Source organism: Pinus tabuliformis, chromosome 1_2 (assembly GCF_031772625.1).
Source record: "Pinus tabuliformis cultivar Carrire ecotype Pingquan chromosome 1_2, CPIR1, whole genome shotgun sequence".
NCBI classification, from domain to species: Eukaryota; Viridiplantae; Streptophyta; class Pinopsida; order Pinales; family Pinaceae; genus Pinus; species Pinus tabuliformis.
In genome coordinates, this window is record NC_142298.1 from 1,346,905,627 (window position 1) to 1,346,918,494 (window position 12,868).

Sequence of the window (12,868 nt, forward strand, 5' to 3'; positions counted from 1 at the left end):
GAGGTCGAAATGATAAAATAATGGTGCAAAGGGCCGTTGGAAGGCCAAGATAAGTCCTCCATGTGCCATGATGAAGAGGAGGGCTCCCAAAATGATGACCAAGGGGTGGCCCCTTGGTTTCCAAGCAAAACATCTGTGGTGCTCCCAAGTGGCTGTGGGGCACAATCAAGGGTCTCATGGGTCTCCAACTGGATCAAACATGTCGATGCTCCATCAATAAGGGCTAGAATGATGACACATGCCCTCCCATGTCTCTTTGGATGAGACAACACCCCATCTGGGCCCTGGATCAACTGCCAAGTGTCATGTGCAAATGTGTGGCCAACTGGGCAACGTGTGCCAAGTGCATCATCATCTTTGTATGGCTGGGGCACGAACAAGTAATATGTGGTGCTAAAGAAGCCCATGGCGTGGCAATCAATGCTCTGCTGTGGTGGAAGCCCATGGTTCTCAACGCTCAACTTGCAAGTGTCATTATGATCCTTTGGAGAGCTTATAACCTGTATAGGGAGACCAAGGCCAAATGGAGACTCACCTGTAATCCTGTATAAGATCCAATGCGTCTCTTCACCTTCCAATACAACAATTTATTAGTGTAATTGAGTAAATAAGCTTGCGATCCAGGGGCAAAAGTGGACACTTCATAGTGGCATGCCCTTCCAAATGGGCTTTAGAAGGTACAAGTGTTTCCTTGCTCAACAAGAGAGGTTAATAAAGGACCCTATTAGGTGGTTTCAACCTCTAAGGGAGTGACAGGTCCATGGTACATCCATCAATTGTTAGTTGTCATGTGAAATGATGGTGGAATGGAGTGGGGCAATAGGGAAGGCTTGAGGCCACACACCATAGTACAAGGGTAGCTATAATGAGGGAAGCCCACACACGGGTGTATGAATGTAGGAGGGAGAAATCATGGTGCATGAGTTACCCCAACCTTTGTTTTTCCACCCTTCTTCATATGCCTTTTGCCTTTTATTGATTTTTCTTTCTTTTAACTGCTCGGGGCTCTAAGGGATGAGAGCATGATGTGTATGATAAAGCAGTGATTACCCCCTTAAGGTTGGGCGGTTCATCGCCTACCAAGGGTTGGGACAATCATGGGTTCCTTAATGATGCAAGGGGCACACACATAGGGGTCCTACGAACTAGGTTGATGGCCATGATGATAGGGGGTAGAGCTCATGCTTGACTTTTGCCCACGTGCTAAATGTTTATGTCCAACCCATCTTTTTCATTTTATGGTACATTTCCTGTTGCAAGTGGCCAAATTATGCTTTTAACTTTCTTTTTAGCTGCATCAACCTTCGGGGCATCGTTCCAAGCCCGACCCAAAGTGTGGACAAGGGGAGGGGAGGCTAACTCCTTATGGACCCATTGGACAAATGTGGACTTGGATAGGAAAAATGAGAAAAGGGATCATAATGAGCGGAGGGGAGTGATATATATGGTGTCGAGAAGCAGGACCACGAAACCAAAATTAGGGTTTCCCATGTAGTCCCACTCCTAAAGCTAGTAGCCAATAGAGGAGATCCAGTGGGACTAGGGTACAAGATTAACCACCAAGTTGGGACAAGGGAACAAGAGTATAGACCAAGGCCATTCTTTCTGCCGAATCCCCCCACTAATCTATCTCCAAACGTGTCCAAGGAAAGCAAGCATAAACACCCAATTACACAATGAAAACGCCATACCTTCAGGGATGGAAGGCCCACCTTCAAACATATGATCATAACAGATGGGCGAGGGCACATGATGTCTAGCTCAGGTGGCGGAGAATGGTGGCACATTGAGCTATTTGGTGGCTGCAAGAGGCTGCCGACTGAAGACAAATGTAGGAGAACAATTCTTCTCTAGGGGTTGCGCATTGGTGGTGGGTAACAAGGTGTAATATTTCCCTTTCAAGTGTGAAAAGGAAGCCAATGCAGTATTGTGCTCAAGCTATTACCTTAATATGGAAAAATTATATTATTAAACCATTGAATAGTTAAATCAACCTCAACATGTGTGCACAAAGGTTAATGCTCAAGTATAATTGTAGTTCCCCTTGAATTAGTCACCAATAGATTAAATCACCATGAGCATGTGTGCCAGTGAAAGGTGCACTGTAATAGAGTGTCGTACCTTTCGCACTTGTATGAGAAGCAACATGTACAAGTTTGCAAGAATTAGGGAGCTATCATATCACAAGAAAGATCTAGTAGGATGTGCTTGATTAAACAAAGTATCTTTTTGTTTCATCGATATGAAAAATAAGGCTCGAGACTTGAAACTCTACATCCCATGGGAGTTTATCCCCTAATACAACTGCCTTCCAGGAATTGGAAAATGCCCACAGAATGATTTGACCCAACACTCACAACATTTAGCAATGGAAAAAAGCAGAAGTGCTTGCACACAACCACCCAACAAATATTTAGGATGCAGGTCATTCCATGTGCTTTGCTATCATATGACAAGAAAGATCTAGCAGGATGTGGCTGATTAAACAAGGGGTCTTTTTATCTTTTCCAAAAGAAAAAGAGAATTTCCATTCGTATTCGTGACAATGAGGCTCAAGAGTTGAAACTCTACAACCCATGGGAGTTTATCTCCTAATACAACTGCTTTCCATGATATGGAATGACCATAGAGTGATTTGACCCAACCCTCACTACATGTAGCAATGGAAAAATGCAGAAACGGTGCTTGTGCACAACCACCCAACAAATATCTAGGATTCCAGGTCATTTTCGTTGATTCTCTGCCATACTTCTGTGCACTTTTGTTTATTTTATTGCTTATTTTTTGTTACAGGAGATCTGTTTCTGCTGACTAATAATGGATCCTGATATGTGGAATATGTTCCATGTGAGAGGATGTGGATTGTGATAATGCCATATCTTCTCCTGTAAATAGAATCAGTTGCAAACTCAGAAACTTGAAAAAATTAAGAATTCAAAACGCATTCAAGGCTTTAGGCAATTTTAGAGCATATTGGGTGAAGGATCAACACCTTCCCTAGTCGATCACTTTTTTCTTTGTAACTTCTTAAAAAGAGAGTTGCCTGGACAGCATTTAGCACAGGGAAATATTGCCCTAGAAAAGGAACACTGCCAAATGGAAAGAAAAACATCCATGAAACATTGTGGGTGCTACTATGAACCTACCTATTTTAATTAAAAACGGCTTATGTTAATGTGATGATCAGGGAAGAGGTAACTTTAGATGATGATTGGAATGCTTCTTGTTTCAATTCATTGCGGTAGTTCTTGTCAGAGTTAAAAACATAGCTTGTTTGTCAGTTATACTTATTGAATGTGTGTAACATCATCTATTTCTTTGGTTTTAATTTCTGAACTTCCTTTGGATGGTTAACTTTTGGATATTTGCTTATCTGTTTGCCTTCTGTGCAGGCTTGTCACTTAAATCTCAGGAGCTCACTGCTTTATTCTTAGCAGTGAGGCTATATTGCAGTTTTGTTATGGAATATGATATCCACACGTTACTGGATTTGGCAACATTAATAACCACCTTATGGGTTATCTATATGATACGATACAAACTAAAATCAACCTATATGGAGGATTTGGACAATCTTCCAATATATTATGTGGTAAGCTTTCCTAAGATGCCGTATCATATAATTTAGTTCTCATTCTCATGAGCAATCATGTTTTGTCTGAGACTAACATACTTCTAAGATGCAAACATATGTTGCGATAATGTTATACTATTTGCTTAGTTGTTGCCCATTTTTTTTTCATTTTTAGTTTATCTTTGTGTTAGTAGATTTGTTATAATACCTTTTTAAGGGTTTGAATTCAAAATGGGATGCTTGTATATTTTTGCAATTAAATGAAAACAATTTAATTTGTCACAAACAAAGTTCGTATACTCAAAATTAAATACTTCAGAAGACTTGGAATATGAAGATCTCCATTGAAGATACAAGAATATATATTAAAATGTATGAACGAGAATGATGTTACAAATGAGAGTGAGGGCCTGCTTATATACCCTAGGCAGGTGTCCCTTTATGAACGGTCATGTTATGAATAAAATATAGATATAAATAATGTAAATATAAATAATAATAACACATCATAAATAATAATTAATTAGTTAATTAACTAAATAATCATTATTTATGATGTGTTATTATAATTTATAGCTACACTATTTATATCTATATTTTATTCATAACATGACCGTTCAAAAAGGAAAACCTGCCTAGGGTATATAAGCAGATCCTCACTCTCATTTGTAACATCGTTCTCGTTCATACATTTTAATATATGTTCTTGTATCTTCAATGGAGATCTTCATATTCCAAATCTTCTGGAGTATTTAATTTTGAGTATACGAACTTTGTTCGTTACATTGGTATCAGAGTATTCCTTTGAGTATATGAACTTTGTTCATTACATAATTACACTCTACTGTATTTCCTTCCCTTGAGATGATATATAGAAGTTTGAGACCTGGCCCTGTCAATACCAAGCAGCATGTGGTTTTGAGTTAATGATGATGTCATAATTAATTAGCTCAGGAGTTAAAGCATTGCCTATGTGACTCAACTAAAACTTAGATGCTGTTAAGCTGCTGATTGCTAGGTTGTGTTATATTGCCTTCCCTTAAACTGATATAAATAAGTTTGAGCCCTTGTTATTCATGGCAAGGAGCATTTAGTTTTGAGTTAGTGTTGGTATCGTAATAATTATCCCAGGATTCGGAATCAAAATGTTAGCTTTGTTAGTTAACTAAATCTTAGATGCTGTCAAACTGCTTGTTGCTTGGTTAGTTTAAAATTGGCAGAGAAGTATGATATGAGCTTTATGTCTTTTTTGCAGGGAACTTTTCACCAATAATTAGTCACAACTTCAAAGTGAATTTGAGCTGGTTTGACAGTGTATTTCCAGGATTTACTATCCCTTGCTAGTTCACCTTTTTGCAGTCCCATTGCCTTGCTTACTCTTTTTATTGATATGTCCTACTTTCTCATGTCTGGTTATTCACTTTTTTGCATCTAAGTGTAAAGAATAGATGCTTAACAAAGTTCGATTTGATGCTGATAACTTCTGAAAAACTGTGTATTCTATTCGGATGTTTTGGGTGAACACTTCACCCATCTTCAGGGACAAGGAGCTTGATAGAAGATGTGAAGAGTGCTGGACCTAGTTAAATAGAGAAGGCATGAATATTGCTGTTAGATAAGCTTAGATTAAGATTGGAGTGAACATAGCTGTTAGGGAATGAATATAGCTGTTAGGGAAGGGAGAATGATGAGCCCGAATGATTAATATTGACTCAAAATGAATAATTTATTAGATTCTAGAATATTTAAAATTGAATTCAAAAGAAATTATAATAAATTATTGAATTCAAATAAAATATTAATTAATAAAAGTTGGATTTTCCGTTTAAACTTTGAATGTGAAGATACAGTGACTTTTTGGACTTTTATGCATTCATCTTTTCTTATGAAGGAGTGCTTTAACAGATACAAGGCCTGGACTCAATGTTTTCGTTGAGGCAGTTTAGGGTTAGAATGTTTGTTGCTGAACTGCTATATGTCTTTTGTGATCATTTCTTTTGAGATTTTAGCTAGACATGCTACACATTTTGATTAATGTGATGTTTTTAATACATTTTTCTTTTTGTTTTGTTCATTGTGCAGGCCATTCCATGTGCTCTGATTGCTTTGGCAATTCATCCAAGAACATCACATTATATTGTAAACAGGATTCTTTGGGCATTTTGCGTATATCTGGAAGCTGTGTCAGTTCTTCCTCAACTTCGTACAATGCAGAACACGAGGGTTTGAACACAATAACCTTGGTTTTGAGGAAACTTTTAATTACATTTATATGATAATTTGATTACTATTTCCATGTTATCACAGGTAGTTGAACCGTTTACAGCCCATTATGTCTTCGCATTGGGTGTTGTCAGGTTCTTAAGCTGTGCACATTGGATACTACAGGTATGTCATTTGTTTTGTTTACGTTATAAGGCGTGATGGTGTTGTAATGTGTTAATGATAAATAATTATCTCCTAATCTTTGACATAGGAAGTTATATGTAGCATGACAATATTGTGAAATGGACAACATGAGATCTGAAAATAGTGGATCTTGTGAGAGATAAGTGGATCCACCTTTGCTTGTAGCCAGCTGCCACTGTCATAGCCCATAGCTTATAGTCAACTGCCATTGCTTGTAGTCAGTTGCTGCTACAATTCTTTCTGGCCACCACACTTGTAGGAAGTGTCTCTTACCCTTCAATTGTCTAGGCTTGAGGCTTTGATCTGATATTCACAGACGTGAGCAGTCAATAGCTGGATTTTGAAGCTGCTGCTGCTAGCAGTGGAGGAGGATTTGAAGCTTGGAGAGGTGGGATCACATCCAATTGGTGTTGGTTTGTGGCAATTTGGAGTGGGGTCAAACAGAGCTGTTGCTTGATGCCACAGAGCCCATGATGGGTGCTTTTTGGAATCCCCCATTTTGGAATTCCCATGTAGAGTTGTCATGGCTAATGTTTGAGTTGCCACCGGCCTTTGTGTTTTATGCTTGAGGCCTAATTGTACAAGGGAGTCGGTCCATCTGAATGCTTACAAACTCCATGAAAATCGAGACCCTCATAAACCAACATTGAGCCCGTCCCAATGGACTAGAAGATGCAATCATCTCTGAGGAACAATAGGCCAAGTACTAGTACTTGATGTGCCCTTTTGTCGAATTGGCGTCGCTTCGAATTTGATGCAAGAGAGAGCCTAAATTGAACATTGTCACAAGCAACTTGAACGGGATGTCTAGAAATGGATATGGGAACATTGTCTCACAAGAAGGCTAGGGGTTCACAACCCTTGTTAACTCAAGGTTGGAAGGCTTGTCACAAATTGAAAGGGGTCCTGAGAACTGCACTCCCATATTTGTGTAGCTGTTTCTGATCTCAATCTCTTCGGCTTGGAAGAGAAATGTAGGTTTGAGAGGGTTTTCTTTGTCCAATAAAAGACCATAAAATTGGTTTTTACCGAGGTTAATCATCAGTTGTTGAATTTCAATCCTTTCTCCCATATTTGTGTAGATGTTGCCGATCTCAATCTCCTTGTCTTTGAAGAAGAATGTTTCAAGAGGGTCTTCTTCATCCCATTGAAGGCCATAAACTTGTTTTTACCCGTGTTAATCATTAGCTATTGAAGATCAATCCCTTTGGAGATGAGGCTAAGAGGACCATGTCATCTGCAAAAAGTAGAATAGATATCAAAACATGGTGAAGGAGGCATCTGTCACTATGCTGGATATGGTCATGGAGAAAATTCTCCAACTCATCAATATAGATTCAAAATAATGTTGGGGGGTAGTGGGCAACCTTGTTTAACCCCAATAGTACTTCGGATAAATTTTTATGCCTTGTGAGTAGTGCAAAGATGACTAATGTCTGACTCATATAGGCACATAATGGTTGTTAATAGGGTCTTGGATATGACATTGTCTCCAAGCCTTTGAAATAGGAGTTCCTGAGGAACATGATTAAAAGTCTTCGAGAGGCCTACAAAGCAACAAGAATAGACTTCTGAAGAGCAGTGTTGTGCCTCCTCAATGATAGCTCCAAGGGTGAAAATGTGATCAGTGGTCTGATCATGATGAGCAGACCTGAATGCTGCTTGTACTCTAGCTGCAAGGCCTCTCTCCTCAAGCTCTCTAGAGAGCTTCATATGGAGGACCATCACATAGAGCTTTGAGAACATGTGGCCTACTATGATTGTTCTGTAGTTGGTGGGATCTGTATAGGGACTCAATTTGTGTATCAGGTGAATGGTGTGATGTGACCATGTTGGTAGGAAACTAGAGTGGACCATGTGGTTGAGGAAATCAACCAAGTAGTTATCCAAAGCATGGAGATTGTGCTTGAAGAAGTCTGCCTAAAATCATTCATAATTTGCTGCTTTAATGGTATTCATTGCCCAAAATTCAAATAGCCTCTTTGATATCTTGAATCTTGATATGAGAATAAGAAACCTGCTTATGAGAACAACAAACAATTATAACTATGGCTCGACAAATTATACTAAGGTAATGTAGTCAAATGTTGTCAAATTCAGAGGAAGAATAGTGGAAAACCTTATAGACATAGGGGAATCTTCCTAAACACAAAGTAGTAATGGTATAAATCCCTAGATGAATGTAGACCTTTATGTAGCCATAGATCATTCACACTACTATGAGAAAAAAAACCCTCTTGTAGTGATATATGCCTTTGTGAAACCCTAATCTAGCCATAAAGAAACAAATGTTAAGCCCTACAAAACCCATGACTTGGATAAATCTGATCTCAAGCAAGACCTAATGCATGATTTTGAGAGTGCATTCAGCCTAACTTAACATAGTATTTTGATAAGATTAGATAAATATAATTTTATTAATGTCCAACAAGTGACCATAAATAGGTTGAAATTACTGCTAGGTACATCAAAAACAATACATAGTGGGGGTGAGAGTGTATCTCCTATAAAAGCATACCTAACATCTAAGGTCAAAGACCTAGAATCTAAACTTTGTCATCACTTAAGAAAAGGAAAGATGGATACAATGTTGGGAATCAAGGAGGAGAAGCCAATTGTCTACAACCTACAATAGTATGGGGTTCCAGAGAGGAAGAACACATCCATCATCAGTTTTGTGAAGGTCATGATCCATGACCAGAGTTTGCTAATGTATCCATGGGTAGAAGCATGCAACACAACTTTGTACTTGCAGAACAAGAGTCCTCACAAGATTCTGGAGGACAAGACCTGAGAGGAAGCATTTATTATTTATAGGGGTAAGACTTGAGATAGGACATCTTAGGATTTTTGCCTATCTAGTCTATATTCACGTGTCTCTGGAGAAGAGGACAAAGTTGGAGCCCTCACGCGAGAAGGCATAATGGTTGGATACAGTAAAGTGTAGGCATAGATGATCTTTATACCAACACAATAGAAGACGATTATAATTTATGAGCAAGGACTTCAAGTTCCATGAGAACTTGGCCTCCAAGAAATCTCATGATCTACCTACAATTACAGAGCATATCTAGCAGGTGAATCCAAAGGGCGAGCAGAGTTCACAAACTTCTTTTGCAGGGGGTCAATCTTCAGGGGAGGAGGTATAGTAGCCCCCTCCAAATTAGACAGGAGGCCCAAATAGTTTGAGCAGACCTTGAAAAATGCTCGAGGTCGCGTGGAGGCTCCCAAAACCACATTCAGGGAGAGCAATCCTCCACGAAATTTTCGAACATATATGGCTTTGATGACTAACATCATAGACTCAAATCCTTCCAACTTTGAGGAAGTAGCCAACCAACAGGTATGGAGAGATGCCATGGTGGAGGAGCACAACTACATGAAAAATGATGTATGGGAGATTGTGCCAAGACCAGTAGGGAAGTCAATGGTGACGTCTAGGTGGTTTTTCAAAATCAAGCATGCAACAAATGGCAATGTGGAGAAGTAAAAGGCTAGATTGGTGACTTGAGGACTCTCTTAGAAAGAGGTAGTAGACTATGAGGAGACCTTTGCTTCTGTTGCTGGATACTCTTTTATCAGAGCAATGATATCTATTGCTTTAGAGATGGGGTGGAAGAGTCACCAAATGGATGTGAAGACGACATTCCATAATGGAGTTATTGATGAGGAGGTATATGTAGAATAACCATTGGGGTTTGAGGTACATGACTGAGAGTGGCATGTATGTAGGCTTTCAAAAGCCTTGTATGGACTCAAACAGACATCGACAAACAGACTCCGAGGGCATGCCACTCTGTGGTATACAGTTATTTGTTGAACTCGGGCTTCACCAAGTTTGAGGCAGATTCCAACCTATACTTCATACTAGTAGGATTTGAGCCTCTCATCTTGGTGCTCTATGTGGATGATTTGATTCTAATTGGGGCAAAGAAGCTAATTATTGAGTGTAAGTCAAACTTGGCAACAAATTTGAGATGAAAGATATTGGGTTGATACATTACTTTCTGAGGCTTTAGATTTGGTAGAGATCAAGAGAGATCTTCCTTGGACATGTAAAGTATACAGTGGAGATGGCTACCTCGATGGTTTCCAACCTGAAGAAGGTGGATTTTTTAGAGTAAGAGATGGCAGATTCAAGATAGTATAGGTAATTAGTTGGCTCATTGATGTATTTGGTCGACACTCGACCAAACATTTGTTATGCTTCGAACACCTTGAGTCAATACATGGTGGAGCTGAGGCAGGTGCATTGGATTGCAACAAAGCATATGTTTAGATACTTGCAGGGTATAATGGAGTATTGCTTGAGGTAGCTTGGTGGAGATGGGATGAGGTTGTAGGGCTATTCAGTCTGGTAGGGAGTGATGTAGATTACAACAACACCTTTGGGTGTTGTTTCAGTTTGGGGTTCTGTCACCACACAATCTAGCAAGGCCCTAGGAGGGGAATTTATGGGACAACTACTAGATCAAGTAACAACAATGGGACAAAGATCCACTGTCACCTCAATCAATGTCCCTTTCTCTTTACGGACTTTCACTGATGGGAGGATCCCTGGTAGGAAGGAAATCACTTGCAATAGTTATGGCAATGACTAGGTATGAAGTGATTTCAAAGGCCCATTCAAGGAGAGACTCAGTTAATGATTAATGCTTCAAAGAAGCTAAAGGCTCTCCAAGGAAGACCTAGGATGGAAATCAAGACCTAGGGCTCGAGATTTGCAATAACAATAAGCTTGCCTAAGGACCAAGACTCCAAATGTGAGATAGGATCTCTCAAGAAAGATGGTTCATTACCTCAAATAGGTTCTTCGCTCCTAGAGAGACTTGGTAAGAGCCTATGCTAGACCTAGGGTTTTCAAGCTATTCATGGGAGAAATTCCTCCAAGGTATTCTTCTAGGTATGAGAGACAAAAGGGCCTTTTACTATTTATTATATCGAATACAATGTTCATATGGCCTTTAAGAAGGCCACCTTATCCAAGGAAAGCGAAGTATGTTTCCCTTTTGGCACACCTAGGGCACAAGGATTTCCGAAGAATTAACCATGAGAATTCGACCAAAATTTGAGGTCTCGAAGAGGAAACACTAAGGAAGAGTTCTATCCAACTGAAATCTCAAAATTCCTTCTCCAATGGATTTTGTTGGATGCCCTAGTTAGTTCTCTAGGAAAAGGGGCCAAAATTTTTGGAAAGAAGAAAAGAGAGAGAAAGTAAAGGTTGATCACCAATTTTATTGGACCAGTGCCTAATCCTTGAACTATGGAGTCTAAGATGATTCAAGATTTGCCAAAACTGTCTTCAAGGAGGCTAAAGTATGATGCCCTAGCAACCAATCTTCAACATTTACCTACCCAAGTTTTATGGATTTTCATGGAAGAAAACAAAATCCAATCCACTAGGAAGATTCATCTATTGTCATGCAGTGAGTAACATGTGCAATCGACAACCAAATAACCTTTTACATTTTTATTCAACAAATCAGGGCACAAAAGAATTAACTAGTTGCAACAATTCCACACATTAGACATTATTTTAAGATAAGTCTTAAGGAAAATAGCACTTACAAGATGATAATGAGATATAGCCAACCATAAACCAAGATGTAGCTCTTAGAAGAACGAAATTCTAGTTTCCAAAGTTATCGAAATGCATCAATCGAATCTCCACTAGCATCCAAGAAAAAGTGCCAAGTCTTTTACAAGAGAAAGATCCAAGTGATGATGATGAGTTCTCACAAATGCGACTCATCTCTATTTATATGAGTCTTTCCTAATTCGATTTAGCCAAATGAGCCCCAAAAATTATAAAATAATGTGCTAGATACAAGTCTTAGTGATAAGCCCACCAAGTAGCTATCAAAAGTGATGAAGAAACCATCCATGAGTGAGTCGAAATGATGACATCATGATAAAGAAGGCTCGTTGGAGGGCCTCCTTGAGTCCTCTAGGTGTCATGATGAGAAAGATGGCTCCATGAATGATGGACAAGGGGATGGCCCCTTAATCTCCATGCAGGTCATCATGTGGTGCTCCAAGGTGGTCTTGGGTCACAATTGTTGGTCTCATGGGTCTCATGACAAAAGACAAGCGTGTAGACTGCTCCAAATGAGGGCTCTAAAGATGATGCATGCCCTCCCATGTCTCAAAAGTGAGACAAACCTCCTTTGGGCCTCAGATCAATTACCAAACCATGTGTACACTAGAAAGCCGATTGGGGCACATTTGGTCTAAGCATATTATCTCGTGAATAATGTGGGGCAACGAACAAGCTGTTGAGGGTGCTGAGAGTGTCCATGGCATGAAGTAATGTTCTCACACAGGATGGAGTCCCATGGCTCTCAACGCATCCCCTTAAGTGTCAATATGATCCTCTGGTGGGCTTGGGCCCCAGTTAAGTTGCCCAACCCATGATGAAACCACTTTCCAATTACGTATAAGATCCAATGCTTCTCCTCACCATCAGGTACCATAATTCATTACTGCATCTAAGTGAACCAAGCTTGTTAATCAAGGGCTCAAATGAGACTTCATAATGGGCTTCCCTTCCAAATATGGGGCTTTGAGCATGTAATAGAGTTACCTCCTGATCCAAACTTCAATAGGAATGCAACAAATTACATATATAACTACAAATACAGAGATGCAACATAAATGACACTTCATTTCATTAATATCAAATACTGAAACATGCTTACAACAGAATGGAAATAAACTAGCTCAGGCAATATCTCTCAGAAGAGATGTGGTGGCTACATGCCTCTAAACTGTGTTACAATGAGGCTCAAGGGGCTATTTATTATTGAACAAGGGAAAACCCTAAACAATCCAAACCCTAACCCCAGGAGATGGAACACCAAGAGTTTGTGGGCCCTGTTGGGGTTA

The 12,868-nt window shown here is 39.5% G+C and overlaps 1 protein-coding gene across 1 annotated transcript in view; it reads left to right on the top strand.

The window, feature by feature from the left end:
• The window catches only part of LOC149211217 (uncharacterized), a 93,865-nt gene that overhangs the window by 70,965 nt on the left and 10,032 nt on the right, over positions 1 to 12,868 (top strand). The window contains exons 2-4 of the mRNA XM_089396967.1: positions 3,393 to 3,592; positions 5,657 to 5,797; positions 5,882 to 5,962. Coding sequence (XP_089253093.1) covers positions 3,393 to 3,592; positions 5,657 to 5,797; positions 5,882 to 5,962 — 422 coding nt within the window. The remainder of the gene's footprint in view (positions 1 to 3,392; positions 3,593 to 5,656; positions 5,798 to 5,881; positions 5,963 to 12,868) is intronic.